The following is a 19,656-nucleotide window of genomic DNA, read 5'->3' as shown; positions in this document are numbered from 1 at the left end:
ACAGGGGAGGGCATGTTCCTTTCACCAGACTATACAAGGTATGTGGGTAGAGGATACTATAAACCTAAGAGACAACGAGGTGTAGGTCATCAATTTCGAAATAAAGGAGATGGGATAATTGATACTCTAATGGGTATTGGTTCAACCATCCTTAAACATAAAGACCTAATTGGTTCAACTGCTTCTGCCGTGGGCTCCGTTGCGGGTGCTATAAAGAGTATAAAAGATGCTCAAAAGGAGTCTCATAAATTACAAGCAATCAAAGAAATAAAAAAAGGTAAAACTCAACTATCTTCACAAGAACGACAAAAAATCATTAAAATACTTGGGTCAGGGTTTCAACAATTTTAATGCTATATAAATACAAGTATGGAAGCGATTGATAGTATCTATGATTTGGATGATACGATTATCATTTCAAACTCCACTAAAAAGGAAGACTATTTTAAGGTAAATGCTATAACAGGAACAGACTGGAATTCAAACGGAACAAAAAGTTTTGAAATAAATAATCAACAAACTTACTTGAATATAGCTGATAGTTTCTTGCTGTGTAAATTTAAATTCACTAAGGCTGCGAATAATACTAATGCTACACTCGTAAATGATTTCTTCTGGAAAATGTTTGACAGTGTCCGCCTGTATATTGGAACACAAGAGGTTGAAGCGGTTGATTATGTCGCTGCTACATCTGAAATGATGAAATTTACACTATATTCGTTTAGTGATAGAATGGGTAAGGGAGCTGTTGAAGGTTTTATTCCTGATATGTCAACGGGTACAAACGCAGACCCTGGTTATAGTCAAAGGAAGTCAATGTATAATGATGAAACAAAAGCAGTGAATAGTTTTACCGTAGCAGTACCTCTTAAAGGTATATTTGGATTTTGCGATTATGATAAAGTTTTGTATGGTCTTAAAATTAGATTTCAACTACAAAGGAATGATAATGTAAATAGGTTGCTTTTTGGGGATGAAAATGCTTTTGGAGACAACAATAAATTTGTTATTAATGATTTGTGTTGGTATATCAGTGAATATACTCCTAATCTTAAAACGGAAGAGATGTTAAATAGAAGACTTAACTCAAAGAAACCGCTAAATGTATCATACCTTAAAAGAAGATGTCAACACGTTAAACTGGAACACACTACCTACACTTGGAATTTGGGTGTTCTTCAAGGAAAGCCACGATACCTCTGGCTCATTTTTAAAAAACCAGATGGAGAGGACGGTACTAATAAGAATAATGCGCTGAGTGATAATGCTAAGGTGAAACAACTTCGGGTTTCTCTTGATGGCACATTTTATCCGCGAGATAGATTGGAAATTGATTGGGAAAAAAATGATTATGCGGAAGCCTACAAGTCCTACCAAAAGGTGTGTGAAAGTAATGGTAATAATGATCCTATTTTGGATATGGTTGCATTTAAAGGTTTATATACAATCTACGCAATTGACCTGAGTTCTCAAAAGGAAACTATAAAGTCTAATCGAGTGGATACTTCTCTATACATTGAAAGAGGGGAGAATGAAGAAGTTGATGCTTATTGTTTGCTTTTGGAGGAAACAGAATTACAGATTAATACAGATAATGGTGTTATGATTAATATCACATAGGTTTTTTCTCATAAATAAATGGTTGGGGTATATGTTAATCAAATCAATCTTAATAAATTAACATCTTGTATTCAAAATCAAAAGCCTTGTATTATTAATGTTAATACAATTCAAAGAAAAGGAGCTGTAAGAATTGATGTTTTACTCACACACACACAAGTAAAAACACTAAATGATGTTGGATCACTTAAAATTAAAATGACGAAACCTATGTTAAAGAAATATTCAATAGACGAGTCAAGAGGAGGATTTCTCCCGTTTCTAATTCCTTTATTTGCTGGTTTAAGTGCGGCGGGAGCATTGACTGGTGGTATTTCAGCAGCGGTAAAAACTGCTAACGAAAGGAAGGCACAACTAAAAGCTCAAAAAGAATTGGAAAGACATAACAAGGAGTTGGAGAAACAAATTAGTGGAAGTGGTGTAATTGTAGATTTTGCTCAAAAACTTGAAAGTCTACCTGATAAAGCTAGATTGTTGGTTGGTGATATGCTTTCCTCTATCGCTCAAGCGGGTGTTAAACTAACTAAACGGGGTAATGGATTGTATCTTTCTCATAAATAAATGGATAAATGGTTTAAACAATTTGGAAAGAATACAACGTCAAATATAGAACTAGCCAAGTATTGTAAAACACTAAAAATTGATAATGTGGTAATCTGTATGAGAGATGAATTAATACATATAAATAAGAATACAAAGAATATTATTATGAATTTAGACACACAGAATGGTTCTCATTGGGTTTGTATTCATAATAGTCAGGATAAATATTATTTTGATAGTTATGGTATGCCACCACCTGTTGAAGTAATACAATTCTTACAGAATGGTGTTTATCAAACATTTCAAGTTCAAGAAATTAATTCTAAATGTTGTGGTCAATTATGTTTATATGTATTATTTCAACTCAACAATAATGAAAAGTTTTATGATATCATTTTTAATCTAATATAAATGACTTATGTTGGAAAAGATGGTTCTATCTTTGGAAAATCCTCTCAGGATATTGATTTATCAAATTATTATACAAAGGCACAGGCTGAACGACAAAAATATAGTGTAAGTAAAAATATTAATATGAAGAATACTTATAAATTAATCAATTATCCAAACCCTACAGATGCGAATGACTTAATTAGATTAAGTGATTTATCACAATATATATTTTTAAAGAAAACAGCACGTTTTGTGAAAGAAGTAAAATTTACAACCACAACACCTGGTTATACTGACCATACACCTTTCCTCATTGAATTTAACTACCTGCTTACAATTGAATTTTATAAAGAAGGACATTTAGTTAATATGCGAATTAATAAATGGGGGTATGATATGCCTGATTTAGGGTATAATTGGTCTTTTTCAATAAACATAGAAGACCTACATGATTTAAATCAGTCTCGTAAAGAAGAATATTATCCACTTGGTGAAGATAAGGATTTATGTGGAAGTACAATTAGTAAACAACAAATACGTGATTTTAAGAAAATAAAAATATATGATAGTATAGCGATGGTTCGCATGACAAAGAAGGAAGGTAATGAGATAAGGATAGAAAGCCGAGGAATACAAACCGATTTGGTAGTGGGAAGATGGGGTGGTATTACCTGTCATAATATTAATCTCACATATATTTCTGATACATAAATGGCAGGAAGAAGACTACAAGAGAATTATAATTTTTGTATTCAAGGATACCTACAAGAAAAGGGTGCTCGGTATTACATACCTTATGATTTGGAGCATATACATGGGAATTTTGTCATAAAAAACTGGCCTTATACTGATATTGTTAAACCCACAAATAGAGACTTGTTTAAAATATTAAATAAAAATGAACTTCTCAAAGTTATGAAATATAAAACTCTTTTAGAAATCGTCAACAAATCTTATTGGTATCCTATTATGAGAAAAATAATTATAGATACAAGAATATCTCAAAATCCAGATGAGTATATGTATAATATTCTTTGGGGTTCAAACTCAAGGGTAGCAAGGGATGAGGAAGGAGTTGAAGAAGAGAAGGAGGAAAGAGAAAAAGGAGAAGGAGGAAAGGGAGAGGGAGGAGAAGGAGGAGAGGGAGAAAAAGGAGGAGAAGGAGGAGAGGGAGGAGAAGGAGGAAAGGGAGAAAAGGGAGAAGGAGGAAAGAGAGAAAAAGGAGAAGGAGGAAAGGGAGAGGGAGAAAATGGAGGAGGAGGAGAGGGAGCAAAGAGAGAGGGAGGAAAAATATAAAAAGATGGAAATCACTGAGATTCATAAAAGATTGAGTGTATTAAAGCAAATAAATCAATCTCAACGCACCGAAGAGGAAATTAAAGAATTAACAACTCTTATGAAGATAATGGTTTCAAAAATAAGAACGTCAATGTCTTCAATTTCAGAGATTTAAACGAGAAAGTGGTGAAGAAGAAGAAGAAGAAGAAGGAAAAGATTATGTGATTGATGATGTTGGTGTCATTGACTTTAGTTAGTTTTTATTTGTAAATAAATGGAGGAGAGAGTGAAGGCATTCCTTAGGATTCTTTATGTTTTAAAAATAAAGATTGAAATGTATATGTTGAAAACCAAAAAGGTTTTGATACTCTGTCGGAATTTTTCTGATAAATAAATATGAGTTATTGTCTCAAATGTAAAAAGAAAACTAAATCTAAAAATATCTCTTATGTTAAAGCTAAAAATAATAGAGTTTATCAAAAAGGAATATGTCAAGTATGTGGCTCTAAAAAGTGCCAATTCATCTCTCCTAAAAGAGGAGGAGACATACAAAAGTTTCTGTCAGGAAGTAAATTTACAACAACTGGAATTCCAGGGGAATTACACCTTCCAGGGTATTCTTTCTGTGGTCCAGGAACAAACTTGGATAAAAGATTAGATGAGGCTGACAATCCTAAACCTTGGTCTAAACCTACAAATAGGGTTGACGAAGTGTGTATGAAGCATGATATTGCTTATGGGAAAACCACTACGTTGACTGAAAAACATAAAGCCGACAGCGAAATGTTGTATAATTTGTCTTTGATACAAAATCCAACGTTGAGAGAGAAAGTTGATAGGTTTATTGTGAGAAATTTGATAAATGCTAAATTGAAACTTGGTCTTGGTTATTCCTCAAAAAACTATTAGGCTCTAATGATGCCATCAAGACTGAGGAGCTTTTGGCTGAAGAATTACACAAACCTATAATCACAAAGTTTAAAAGAAGGAAGGTTTATTCTAAATACACTGACCACATATGGTCCGCTGATTTAATTGAATTGAATAATGACAGGGGATACAGGTATGCTTTAACCGTTATTGATTTGAGGAGTAGATTTGCCTGGGTTGTCCCTTTAAAAAATAAAAGGGGTGATACTTTAATGTTAGCCTTTAAGCTAATATTTGATCGGGATAAAAGGAAACCAAAGAAGTTATGGACTGATGAGGGAACAGAGTTCTATAACAAAATATTCATGAAATTTCTTAAGGGGAAGGGTATTAAATTATACAGCACCTTTAATGAAGGAAAGGCAGTTGTTATTGAGCGTTTTAATCGTACTTTAAAAGAGAAATTATATAAAAAATTCACACAACTCGGTTCTCAAAAATGGGTGTATTTAATTCAGGATATTGTAGATAATTACAATAATACAGTTCATTCATCAACACAATCAAAACCATCAGAAACATTTATCTATAATTCCAGTAATCTCTGTGTGTCTGTGTGTCTGTGTGTCTGTGTGTCTGTGTGTCTGTGTGTCTGTGTGTCTGTGTGTCTGTGTGTCTGTCTGTGTGTCTGTGTGTTTGTCTGTGACCGCTGTTTCTCGACAACCACGGGTCCGATATACTTGAAACTTGCCAGGTATATTGCTGGGGACCCGAGGATGTGCCTTTTCAAGGTTTGAAATTAATCGGACAAGTACCTACCGAGCTATGTCCAAAAAACGCTTCAACCAATCAGAGAGCAGCGAGCTATCACGTGTGCCGAACCGTTAATGCAATGCAAGCGTTAATGCGTTAATGCAAGGCTTTTCTTTTTTTCCCTCTTCTCTTTCTACTTTTCCTTGCGATTAAATTGCAAACAGCCAAAATACGTTGGCGCTAATTGAATAATTGGCCATTAACACTAAAATAATCGTAACTGCGATATGCCAACTTCCGGACAGTGCAGCCTTCCCTGTTGTTGTTGTTTGCAGCAGCTGTTTGCAGCAAGGCAAGGCTTTTCTTTTTTTCCCTCTTCTCTTTCTACTTTGCCTTGCGATTAAATTGCAAACAGCCAAAATACGTTGGCGCTAATTGAATAATTGGGCATTATGTTTTACAACTAATAAAAACGAATTTGCGATTCATTCGCTTTCCTGCGCGTTTGTGTACGCGATGGCGATTTCTTTACCAAACTCCGGAAGCCGTTCGCTTTGGACCGAACCATTGCATGTAAATAGAGGGGGGGGATTGTCACCACTCGCAAGCCGTTCGCTTTGGACCAAACCATTTCATGTAAATAGGGGGGGGGATATAATTTTAGATATATATATAGTACGGGCATGCCCTAGTTTACAAAATTAGAATATGAAAAGGAGATTAATTTGAGAAAGCCCAAGTTTAAAGTTGGTGATATTGTAAGAATATACAAATGGAAAAGTCATTTTGAGAAAGGTTATACACAAAAATGGACTCGTGAATTATTTAAAATCATTGATGTAATGGATACAGTCCCTTGGACCTACAAATTATATGATTTAAATGGAGAAGAAATCTTGGGTTCATTTTACTCACAAGAATTACAAAAAACACAAGTAAGCAGCTAATACCCTTGAAAATAATAAATAAATAAATAAAATGTAATGGGGATACGTTTTTAAATCTGTGAACCCCAAACACAGAATCCCACAACTTTTTAGTTGGGGCTTAACTTTTGTGTGTGTATAATGGGGATACGTTTTTAAATCTGTGAACCCCAAACACAGAATCCCACAACTTTTTAGTTGGGGCTTAACTTTTGTGTGTGTATAATGGGGATACGTTTTTAAATCTGTGAACCCCAAACACAGAATCCCACAACTTTTTAGTTGGGGCTTAACTTTTGTGTGTGTGTGTATGTGCGAGTGAGTCATAATAATATACAAACCCTAACCCAACCCAAGCCCTAACCCAACCCCATCCCTAACCCAAACCCATCCCTAACCCAACCCATCCCTAACCCAACCCCATCCCTAACCCAACCCCATCCCTAACCCAACCCCATCCCTAACCCAACCCCATCCCTAACCCAACCCCATCCCTAACCCAACCCCATCCCTAACCCAACCCCAACCCTAACCCAACCCCATCCCTAACCCAACCCCATCCCTAACCCAACCCATCCCTAACCCTCACATTCAAAATCCCAACCCTAACCCAATCCCATCCCTAACCCAACCCCAACCCTAACCCTCACATTCAAAATCCCAACCCTAACCCAACCCATCCCTAACCCAACCCCATCCCTAACCCAACCCCATCCCTAACCCAACCCCAACCCTAACCCTCACATTCAAAATCCCAACCCTAACCCAACCCCATCCCTAACCCTCACATTCAAAATCCCACCCAAACCCTAACATAATCTTTCTTTTCTTCTTTTTTAAATACGTATTTCTTTTTTTTTTTTTTCTCTTCCTCCAATTCTGTCTTTCAAGGCTTTTAAGTTTGAAGAAGTAGAAATGGGAAGAAAGAATTTTCCAGCATTTTCTTCCTCGAACTTTCTTGATATTGCTTAAATCAAGCGTCATTAAATAAAGAACATTGTTCATTGCTTTAGAATCCAAAGAGTCTCCAAGAGGAACCCCACAGGTAGAGTCTCCAAAATAAAACCAACTTTCCAAGTTCCCAAGGTATAACCACATTCCTGTTGAGCCTCCAAGATAGGTATCACATTCCGAGTCATCAAAACAAAACCCCCATTCCGAGTCTCCAAAACGAAACCAGTTTTCAAAGTCTCCAAGGTAAAACTCTTTTCCTAATTTTATGAAATTTAGTGAGTCTCCAAGGTAGGCTCCACAGTTAGAACCATCTAGGCAGACCTCATAATTAGTTTTTCCCAAATTTAGTGAGTCTCCAAGGTAGGCTCCACAGTTAGAACCATCTAGGCAAACCTCATAATTTGTTTTTCCCAAATTTAGTGAGTCTCCAAGGTAGGCTCCACAGTTAGAACCATCTAGGCAGACCTCATAATTTGTTTTTCCCAAATTTAGTGAGTCTCCAAGGTAGGCTCCACAGTTAGAACCATCTAGGCAGACCTCATAATTTGTTTTTCCCAAATTTAGTGAGTCTCCAAGGTAGGCTCCACAGTTAGAACCATCTAGGCAGACCTCATAATTTGTTTTTCCCAAATTTAGTGAGTCTCCAAGGTAGGCTCCACAGTTAGAACCATCTAGGCAAACCTCATAATTTGTTTTTCCCAAATTTAGTGAGTCTCCAAGGTAGGCTCCACAGTTAGAACCATCTAGGCAGACCTCATAATTTGTTTTTCCCAAATTTAGTGAGTCTCCAAGGTAGGCTCCACAGTTAGAACCATCTAGGCAGACCTCATAATTAGTTTTTCCCAAATTTAGTGAGTCTCCAAGGTAGGCTCCACAGTTAGAACCATCTAGGCAAACCTCATAATTTGTTTTTCCCAAATTTAGTGAGTCTCCAAGGTAGGCTCCACAGTTAGAACCATCTAGGCAGACCTCATAATTTGTTTTTCCCAAATTTAGTGAGTCTCCAAGGTATAACTCTTTGGCTGGGTCATCAAGGTAGAACTCGTTCAGTGGGTTTTGTTTTGATAACTCACAATAAGTATCATCATGGTAGAACTCTTTTTCAGGATTTTGTGGATCTCCAAGGTATAACTCTTTGGCTGGGTCATCAAGGTAGAACTCGTTCTGTGGGTCTTGGTTGTTCAAAAGATCTTCAAACAAAAAAATAACTTTATCCCAAGTTGTGTTAAAAGTAGAATTTTCATTTCGTAGCTCAGATACAATTTCCTCCATCGACAAGAGGTTCGAGTCCAGTTCATCAATCTGAAGGTTGAGCGCTACACAGGTAGTAGGACTCCAAGGAATAGCAAAGTTATCCCATTCCATTTCGGCATAGGAGTCCATTCTCAAGTGAAGCAGAAAGCGTGTTTGAAAAAGCCTGTGTGGTCGGTGCCTTTTATAAGAAGGGCTGGGTGTGTGTCATTTCCTGTGGAAATTCCCTGGGCGTGTCTTAACTGGAAATGATGTGATGGAAATTCCCTGAAAATGATGTTATGTATTACCTGGAAATGATACAATGCTGAAGAGTTTATAAAGTGGGTGGGACTTAGCAAAAGTGGGAGGAGCTTAGCAAAAGTGGGAGGAGCTTAGCAAAAAGTGGGCGGGGCTTAGTAAAATGGGCGTGGTTTACCAAAAAGTGGGCGGGGCTTACCAAAAAATGGTATGTGGCACTGGAGGCGCTCAAACAAGAACATTGAGGGAGGTTTACCATTTTATCTTAGCTCAGTTAAAATATCTTAATAAAGAACCAAACTCAATCATCTTTTTTGTTAATATATTAGATGGTGAAGAGAGTGGCAAGAGAATTAAATTATTTCCCACGCATAAACAAATATTTGTAGGGTCGTTGTTTGAGTGGGTTATATTCACCAGATGATATTAAGAGTAAAAGGTTAAAAGGTCCATGAGGTCAGAAGGATCACAGGTGTTTAAGTGGTCTAATGAATAAGGATAACATGTCAAAAGGTTAGAAGGTTCGTAAAGAACAGGGTGAGAGAAATATAGGTGTTTAGGGGCAATGAGGGAGGGAAAGAATTAATATGGAAGTGAATGGGTCAAAGATTAATCTGCCAGATGATATGTAGAAGAAGGATGATAGGTCTATAAGAGAAAACAAATATTTGTAGTGTTTGAGTGGTCTAATGAACAACATTAAGGATAGGTACTACAGACAAAAGGTTCATAAAGATGAGGGTGGGAGAAATAGAGGTGTTTATGATTTTTGAAAAAGACAAGGGGGTAAATGACATTAGATAGGGATTTCCCATGTTAAACGGAGGTGTCCCAGAAGCAACATTATTACACTACTGTCCCAAGTCCAAACAATAAAGCCATATCCTTGTCGGCACCACATGACCTCACTCCACGGAGACCCTCACACCATCATGTCTTGCCATGGAATCGTGGTATGTCGTAATGCAGTCGCCAGGCAGTCGTATCTTTGTCGCCAATGGCCGTAACTCGGCCGCCACTAGTCCTACTGCTGTCGTCGTCAGTCTCCCATAGCCGCAGGGGAGACGTGGTAGTTATTCTGTAGTCGATATGCAGCCGCAACAGTGTCAGCCTGTAGTCGGGATGATGCCGCAGGAAGGCCGTATGGCATTCGCATCTCTGCCGTGCTAGCTGCTGGGGCGATTGCGGAAGACTATGAGCGACTGGGTTGCGGCCGCTTTACGCTCTTATTACGGATACCGACGACAGCATGGCGGTTCCATCACGACAGCATGGCGGATTTTTTTCGAGTGCGACTGAGCGCGCCGTTTTTAAACATTAAAAAAAATATTTGGCCCCTTTTGCGGCTCTTGCCGACTGCAGCCGACCTGGGGAGGATAACCACGACTACAGGCGACCGTCCATTACGGTTTCATTACGATTGTCGGCGGGTGGTGGCGATTTTTCCAGTCGCCAGTAGTCGCCGACAAATCCGCCTATGTGTGACGTAGGCATTCATATGCAGCCTGTGGCTGCTTGGCTGCATCAATTTCTGGGGGCATAGCTGTGCAGCAGATGCAGTGCCCCTGTTACCAGTAAGCTGGTACAAATTTTGCCGACCTCAGTAGAATGACAGGCTGAGTCAACCCATCTGGTGTTAATTTAATGGCACGACAGGGGCTCGGACTCAGGACCCGAAGACCTCAAGCCAGCCACCTTAACCTTTAAGCCAACATCAGGCTTTTTGTCTGATATTAAAAAAAAAAATTGGGCCCTTCAGGAACCAGTGCGACCAAACTTTGCATTGCCTCCTCGTTCATCGAGAGGAAGGTGAAGGGCTATGTTTGGATAAAAAATTGACCCCAGATAAAACAAGATAATTGGTCTTTAGGCCTCGATCGGGTCTTGTGCTTATACACTGCCTGGTTTTTTTCCTGGGAGTTTGGTCGCACTGGTTCCTGAAGGGCCCAAATGCATAAACAATCAAACAAAAAAAACTTTCTTCTTTATACAGGGTGTTTATAAAGTCCCTATCTATTTCAGTGAAATAACGGTTTTTATTGATTTTTATTGCAGTACCCCACGAAGATGAATGTGCAAGAACATGTGATGGTGGTAACATTGCGTATTCAAGGTAAGAAATGCAAAGAAATTCGAGAGCAGTTTGAAAGAAAATTTCATAATCTAGGTCCTACAGACAAGACACTGGATTCTGGATATTTAAAAAAAAAAATTCTTTCTTTTAAACTGCTCTCGAATTTCTTTGCATTTCTTTCCTTGAATATGCAATGCTACAACCATCACACGTTCTTACACATTCATCTTCATGGGGTTCTGCAATAAAAATCAATAAAAACCGTTATTTCACTGAAATAGATGGAGACTTTATAAATACCCTGTATATTCAATGGCAGAGTACCCACCCTGAGCTGGGTAGGTTGAGTTTGCACAATACTTGATGAGAAAAGTCGTCTTCTTTTTAAAATTTTTTTATTTTTTGCAAAAAGGACTATAGATGTTTGCGTGGTGTGCGCTTAAAATTAAAATGTTCTCGAGTCGAAACTCCAAATTAGAGTATGTTGCAATAGAAGTTGGTGCCTAAGGGGTCGAAAGGATTAATCTCTCGCATGTTAAAAGGGTCTGAAAAGGTCCTGAAGGTAAAAGGGATCCTAAGTATATTCGAGGTCTAAAGGGTCTTTGGAGATTTGGGAGAGTGGGTTGGTGGGGGGGGCATGTGGGGAGGGGAGAGGGGGTCTTAAAGTGTCAGCCCTAGATGGGTGTACCTCTGGCTCTACCCATTCTGTATGGTTGGATTGCCCAGGGGATTGCCTACTTATCTTGGGTTAAAGGTCTAAAGGGTCTTTGGGATCTAAATGATCTTTGTGATTTTAAGGAGTCTTAGGGGTCTTAGGGGTCTTAGGGGTCTTAGGGGTCTTAAAGGTCTATAGGGTCTTGGGGATCTTTGGGATATAAAGCATCTTAGGGGTCTTAAGAGTCTGTGTTTTCAGGATCTTAAGGATTGTGGAGTTTTTAAGGGGTCTTTGGGATCTTAAAGGTCTTGGGGAGTCTTAAAGTGTCTTAACAGTCTAAATCAGGGATAGGCAAACTATGGTTTGAGGGCCGGATCCGGCCAGCATAGAGATCCCTTCTGACCCATATAGATGCATTCAGTTTGGACTGCAGACCTGAGAAATGCTTGGCTTTCACTTCCTTTGTATTGCACTCACCATGCCATGCAAAAATGCAGGTACAGAACTCACATTGACAGACGGACAAGAAAACAGTACCATTCCATGTTTAAATTGTGTGCAAATCTCACGTTTGGCAATTAACAAGAAACTCTTCTAACCTCTAATAACTAACCAATGACCTCATTTAATTAACCACGTGGTTATCGTTCCAGCCTGCACCCGGCAACCCCATGACAATCTGGCTCTCCACGAGAAAAAGGTTGCCGACCATTGGTCTAAAGGGTTGAAAGGTTTAAAAGGTACATTCCAATATTAGGTAATTAATTGACGCACGTGTGGTCAGGGCGCAACTGATTTTCAAACCGTTCATAATTAATATACATATAGTCACACGGCTTCATGGGTGGATAGAGTCTTAAGCGTCTTCAGGGGTTTCAAGGGTCTTTGAGGTCTTGAAGGGCCTCAAATGGTCTTTGGGGTCTTAAGGGTATTTGGGGTATTGAAGGTCTTTAAAAGCTGATGTGGTGGATGAAAATACCCATCGGATTTGGTCGTTGTGCCAAATTTGGTGGTTGTCAGCCCAGCGGTCTTTGCAAAATACGAGAACATAGACAGACTTGTAGACAGACAAATTTTATTTATTAGATATGGGGAAAACAAATGAATAAAATGTACAATTTATTTTAACAGTCGTTTTCATCAAATTTGATTCGACAACAAAGCGGATGTGGATGGTCTTTGCATTTTCAGATGCTTTCTTCTGAAAATGCTTTCTAGTTTCATTTTGAGATGCTTTCTAGTTTTGTTCTTGTAACCGTATTGCTTTCATACTGTATTACAGAGCAGTACAAATTGCGGCAACGCACATTGCCCGGTGTGCTGTGGATCTTGATCTCGTGCCTGGACGCTCACCAATCTCTGTTGCTGCAGCGGCAATTTATATGGCATCTCAGGCATCTGCAGACAAGCGCACACAGAAAGGTTTGCTTTCACCGAATGCTATTCCCTAATATGCATTTGTTTGTGCAAAAAAATGCAATGAATTACCAAGAAAAAGTGATTGAAAAGGAAAAGGGCAATTGGGTCTCTCTAGTGCCAGGGGTCGGCAACCTTCGGCGCACGTGCCACCACCTGGCCCCATCCTACCTGGCTGACCTCCTCTCCAGACACACTCCCACCCGCAACCTCCGCTCTGCTGGTTACCAACCTCCTGACCCCCCCCCCTCCCCCCCCCCCCATCCGGACCAAATTTAGATCCTGGGGGGACAGGGCCTTCTCCATCGCTGCTTCCACCCTCTGGAACTCACTACCTCACACCATCAGAGACTCCTCCTCACTCACCACATTCAAAACATCACTCAAGACCCACCTGTTCAACACTGCATTCAACATTTAACCCACAGCATCTAACCCCTGACTATCTCCTCTCCTTCTCCCTCCTTTGTGCTTTGAATATTTCCCTATTGATTCTTCTTTTTTTGCAATTGTTTTTATGTTTTGCTATGCATTATGTTTTGCACTCTGTCAAAGCGTCTTTGGGCTCCCTGAAAAGCGCTATATAAAATAAATGCATTATTATTATTATTATTATTGGCATGCGGCAGCGTAATCATTGGCACACTGGCAAAAGCAGTGCCCTCTCAGCTGCATGCCAAATGACCTCTTGAACAGCCATTGGCTGTTGCGCAGCCTGTCTTATTTAGTTTGATTGGTGGTCTCTGCTCACATTTCCCACAGGAATTGCAGTGAAGTGGTTCAGGTTTGGTAGATGATGGCAACCCCGCTAGCTAAGAAAGCTAAAGTAAAGGTTCGGGCATTCCAGCCCTCATGGACAGAAGAGTGGGGTTTTGTTTTTCAGAAGGACCTGCTGTGTGTACTTTATGTTTTGAAAATGTTGTTTGTCGAACGTCGAGTGTTAAGCGCCATTTTGAGACAAAGCACGAGAAAACTTTCAAAGATCAGGCAGACAAGGCAGAATCCATCAAACGTGCCATGTACAGGTATGGGAAGCAAGCCAACACCCTCAAAATCTTTGCCACTGCTAAAAACCATGTGACTGAAGCAAGCTATTGCATTGCTCATTGCATTGCGAAACGCAGAAAGCCATTCATTGATGGCGAATATATTAAGGAGGCTTTTCTCTGTAGCTTAGAGGTTCTGTTTGAAGGCTTACCAAAAAAAGAGAATCAAATCAAGAATAAAAGATATTCCCATGTCAGCTAGAAGTGTTGAGCGATGCATCGAAGAAATGGCAGAAAATGTCAGCGTGCAGCAAATAGCTGGGTTAAAAGATGCTGTGGTATTTAGCATTGCACTTGATGAGAGCGTGGACGTGAATGACGTTCCACGTTTGGCAGTCATGGCAAGATACTGTGATTCGACTGTAAGAGAGGAACTCTGCTGCTCAAAGTCGATGTCTGACACAACAAAAGGTGAGGACATAGCCAAGGTGTTTATGGAACATTTTGAGGAGCGAGGGATTGACTTCAGGAAGATTTTTGCAGTGACAACAGATGGCGCCCCTGCCATGGACGGGAAACAGAGGGGAGCTGTCAGATTAATTGAGGAAAAAGTCGGTCACCCCATCATGAAACTCCACTGCATAATACACCAAGAAAATCTCTGTGCAAAGATGTCAAATTCAGATCTTAATGAGGTTATGGCTACGGTAGTAAAGGTTATTAAATTCATAGTTAAGCGATCTGCTCTGACACACCGACAGTTCCAGTCCTTGCTTGAGGAAATGGGCTGCACATACAAAGATATCCCTCTCCACTCAGCGGTTAGGTGGCTAAGCTGCGATAAAGTTTTGGAGCGGTTTGTCAGCTGCTTTGATGCCATCAAGGCCTTTCTGGCTGAAAAGGGCCAAAACTACCCAGAACTTGAGGACGAGAAGTGGGTTGTGAAACTTATGTTTCTCACGGATATTACGGGACACCTCAACGAGCTCAATCTCCGACTGCAAGGTGCAGGGCAAACTGTTTTGGACATGTTCGACACATGGACGGCTTTTGTCAGCAAGCTAGCAATCTTTTCAAGCGATGTTGCTACCTCCACTTTCCGCTACTTCAGACACATAATGGAGCTGTCCTCGCAGCACAGCATCAGCACCGCTGAAATATACAAATACATGAGCGAGCTCGAGTCGGAGTTCACAACATGATTTGAGGACTTTCAGAAGTACGGATCCATGTTCTCTTTCTTGATCAAGCCAGACAGCTTTGATGGACACAAATTGGATTTATCTCTGATAGACTGGTTGGATACACAGGACATGGAAATGCAGCTGATTGAGCTGAAGAGTTCAACACTGTGGGTGACTAAGTTTGCAGAGCTACGGAAACGACTAGAAACCACGGCAGTGCAAGATCACGGAACCTGCATCTTCACCTGCTGGACATCCGTGCCGAAGAAGTTCAGCTGTCTCCGGAACGTTGCACTGACTTTGCTGTCAGTCTTCGTGTCAACGTACCTCTGTGAGCAGATATTCTCACACATGAAGAACGTGCTCAGCCCCTCCCGCGGTCGTTTGACAACCGACCACTCCGAAGCATGTGTGCAACTTAGTGACTAACTACAACCCCCAGATAATGGCGCTCAGCAAAGGAAAGCAGGGCCAGGGATCACACTGACTGGTAGGCATCTGTTTATTTGTAGTACACATGGGTTTGCATATGTAGCTGTTTGTCCATCTCTTTTTTTCCAACTCAGATGTGGATGCTTTCATGAGGATTGCAGCATTCTTGTATAGTACTGGTATTTCTGTTTGATACAGTTTATTCTCCCTTTTTGACATTTGTTCCCAATGCAATACTTTGTAAATGAGTTACTGAAAGCAGTGTTTTAAAATGGGATCCGTGCATATAATTTGTAACCTCATTGGGGACAAATTTTACAATGATAAAATGATAATTACAATGTCCTGATTATGAGAGATAAATGTTTATTTAAAATGTTGTTGCTATGCATGTAGCCGATATGGATGGAATAAAATTCCATGTCTACAACAACAACAGGCATTTTAAGGCCGTTTTCCCTGCTCGGTTTGGTCATGTGTTGAGGAAGGATGAAAGTGACTGGTTGAGAAGACTGATGGAAATGAATGTAGAAGGAAGTAGAGGATGGGGAAGACCGATAAAGACTTAGATGGAGATGGTGGAAGAAGAAATGTGGGCAAGGGGGTTAACAAGGTTGAGATGCAGAAAATAGGGCAAAATGGAGAAGATTGTCATGGGGACCACAAGGCTAACCCCTGCTCGAGCAGGGAAAATGGCCTTTAAAATGCCTGTTGTTGTTGTTGTTGTTGTTGTTGTTGTTGTTTCCCTGCAACAGGGAAAAAATCAAAGGTACACTTGCAACAATTGACCAATATATGTTTCTGACTTATTATACATTTATTTTGCAGAAATTGGAGACATCGCGGGTGTTGCCGATGTGACGATCCGGCAGTCTTACCGCCTCTTGTACTTCAAGGCAGCTGAGCTTTTCCCGCCCGATTTCAAGTTTGACACACCGGTTGATAAACTGCCCCAGCTGTAAAGATATGGGTTGTGGATAAACGTTGGGGATAATGCCGGGTGTCGTTTTTGTGAAAGCAAATATAGAATTTAGGAAGGAAGATATAATTTGAAGATGTGGACGCCAAGAATTGGGGGCCAACTTTGACTATCTTGGTTGACCCACAAGGACTTCATTTATGGATACAAAAACCCAGAGCAATCTCCATTGTACCGAATGGAATAAGAATTTGAGTAGCGGATTTTTGAAAATGAGAGCCTCTTCTTCTTCCCCCTTCTCCCCAGTGATGAGCAATGGAACCTTGATGCAAACGTTAAGGCTGCTATTATGTTGTTTGAATTGTTTTCACATCCTTTTTGTTCATTTCATTTCATTAGTTTGTCTTTGTTTGAGAAAGTTTGCTTGTGTTTTTTTTTTTTTTTTCTTCATCAAATGTAAGCTTGATAATTTTGTTGTAAATTGTAATAGACAAAGGTTTCATTGCAACTCGTATACTGTTTTGAATGAGGAATAAAATTGCAGTATTTCTGGCTTTTGCAGTGCTGCCTTTTATTGAACGAAATTTTCAGGAGCTAGGATTAATTCCTTGCTAATTTGGGAGAACACAAAGATTTGAGTCCATGTTTCGATAATTAACAATAGATTAGAGGCGTGATCTCAGATGCACTGATGTATGAGGACCACTTCAAAAGCCAAACCGTCCACAGTCTTTCAAGCATCATTGTGCCGAGATTTAATTCCAACTGTCCTTGCTGGGCGGCAGCCATATTTATAGATACTGCTGTCAGAGATGAGCAATGGACCAAAGTGCAATGCAAGCAGGTGTTTTACCTTGTTACTTTGCGTCATAAAATGTCATGTTCTGCTGCGATGACCTCCAGTGGAGATTCATCAGCTTATGTTTGGGGACTACTCCCCTTCATGGAATGAATGGATGAATGGTATTTGAGTTGGTTGCTATTCATTGAAGATGCCATGATAAGTGAAAGCTGACATACAATTCAAACTAACAAGGAACACGTTCATTCAGTCGGTTAACAGGAATATCTCCGAGTGTTCTCCATACTAACCAAAATATTAAGAAAGGAAGCTTTCATCATAAGCTTTCCTCAACTGTGTTGGGAACGACTCATTTGACACACTCCCAAAAGTCTTACTCTCAAACAAAATATGAGTAAATAAATAGTAAAAACAAAAATATTTAAAAGGATATATGAGCAAATCTAAATCCCATTGAACACCTGTGGGGAGGTCTGAAAACAGCAGTTGGGAGAAGGCAACCTTCAAATCTGGGAGAACTGGAGCAGTTTGCACAAGAAGAGTGGGCCAATCTGCCAGTCGAGAGGTGTCGGGAGCTCATTCATGGCTATAGGAAGTGCTTGACGGCAGTTATTTTGTCCAAAGGCTGTGATGCCAAATATTAAGTCTTGGGTGTCAATAATTTTGTCAATGCCATTTCTTTTTATTTTCTGACTTAAAAGGATAAATTAAGTTCTGAATCAAAATCAAAGGTTCTGTAATATTAACAGTGAAATAAAGAATTGTGGAGACCAAATACTTTGGTCGATTTCAACTTATTTTTAGAGAAAATTGAGTTATTTGAAAAAAGTGCAAGGGTGCCAATATTTTTGGCCACAACTGTATGCCAGCTCATCTTGGGCCTCCAGCGTATCAAACAGATCTCAACACCCATACAAATCACAGATTCATCATCACAGGTTGCACATTAAAAACTTCCATCGAGCACCTACACATCACAAAAGCATGTGGTGAGGTGGAAAGAACTGGGAAGTGGCCCTGTGCTGTGTGCAGGAAGGGTGTCGGAGTGAACTCCATTCAATGTACAATGTGCGCTGAGTGGGTTCATCAAAAATGTAGTGGTGTGAGAGGGTCGTTAACCAGCGTGGCAGCTACATTCAAATGTAAGGTGTGCACAGAGGGAGCTGCAGATGGAGGAAATGTTGAGTTGGATCTTGGAGATGGTGTGAAAACATTTTGCTACCTTGTAGACATGCTGAATGGAGAAGGTGGATCAGATTCGGCAACGGTTGCTCGAGTGAGATGTGCATGAAAGAAGTTTCGGGAACTGAGTGGCGTGCTGACGAGGAGGGGAGTGTCGTTGAAGCTGAAGGGAAAGGTGTGTGCTGCATGTGTGAGAAGTGTTATGATTTATGGGAGGAGACATGGGTAATGAACGTAGAGCAGTAACGAAGGCTGGAAAGGGTGGAAATGTGAATGGTTTGGTGGATGTGTGGAGTATCGTTGAGAGAGAGGAAGACAAATGAATTGCGAAAGATGATGGCAATAGAGCCTGTGATGGATGCTGTGAAGAGGAACAGGTTGAGATGGTTTGGTCATGTGTTGAGGAAGGATGAAAGTGACTGGTTGAGAAGAGTGATGGAAATGAATGTAGAAGGAAGTAGAGGACGGGGAAGACCGAGAAAGACTTGGTTAAAGATGGTGGAAGAAGAAATGTGGGTAAGGGGGTTAACAAGGAGAGATGCAGAAAATAGGGCAAAATGGAGAAGATTGTCATGTGGACCGCAAGGCTAACCCCTGCTCTAGCAGGGAAAATGGCCTTAAAATGCATGTTGTTGTTGTTGAGCACCTACACACAGAAGTAAAAATGCTTTAAAAAATCAAGACCACTTTGACATGAGAGGTGCACAGTTCCTTGTAACAGCAAATTTCTAGCTTTTCTGGGTCGCTCCTGTGAGATCGATCGGTTATCTCCGTGCCATTGGTCTGCTCAACCAGAACGGACTGGGGTAGCACAACAACAACTCGTTTGCAGCATTGGCAATATGAGGTTTACATGTTCCCAGAGTGAATCCTGACTAGACAACACAGGTACAGTACATTCGTTTGATTCACATCAGAAGAAGCAAAGTATTGAATGATCACCACAACTTATGTGGTGGTAACAATTTTAGCTCAACAAAGAGCAGCCCTGGGGTGTGTTCCGTTAGTAAGCATGTTGCTTTACTCAAAGCACTCCAATGGAACGGAACGAGGTTCTCGGTACCGCTTAACAATATGGCGGTCTCCATGTAAACTTATGCTATCGTGGTACTCAAACAAATGCTGCTTGGGCAGTGGTTTTCAGTTTGTGACAACTTCCCAAAACAAATTGTGTTAGC

General features: G+C 40.1%; 1 protein-coding gene across 1 annotated transcript in view; it reads left to right on the top strand.

Annotated features, from left to right (window-relative positions):
- The window catches only part of GTF2B (general transcription factor IIB), a 54,588-nt gene extending 37,540 nt beyond the window's left edge, over positions 1 to 17,048 (top strand). Inside the window, exons 7-8 of the mRNA XM_068099729.2 lie at positions 12,840 to 12,979; positions 16,404 to 17,048. Of these exons, the coding sequence (XP_067955830.1) occupies positions 12,840 to 12,979; positions 16,404 to 16,537 (274 nt within the window). The 3' untranslated portion in view covers positions 16,538 to 17,048. The remainder of the gene's footprint in view (positions 1 to 12,839; positions 12,980 to 16,403) is intronic.
- The last annotated feature ends 2,608 nt before the right edge of the window (positions 17,049 to 19,656 follow it).

This window comes from Myxine glutinosa, chromosome 3, assembly GCF_964187855.1.
Source record: "Myxine glutinosa chromosome 3, kmMyxGlut1.1, whole genome shotgun sequence".
Classification (NCBI taxonomy): Eukaryota; Metazoa; Chordata; class Myxini; order Myxiniformes; family Myxinidae; genus Myxine; species Myxine glutinosa.
Note: the sequence above shows the minus strand (reverse complement) of the source record. Positions and strands in the feature narration are given on the sequence as shown.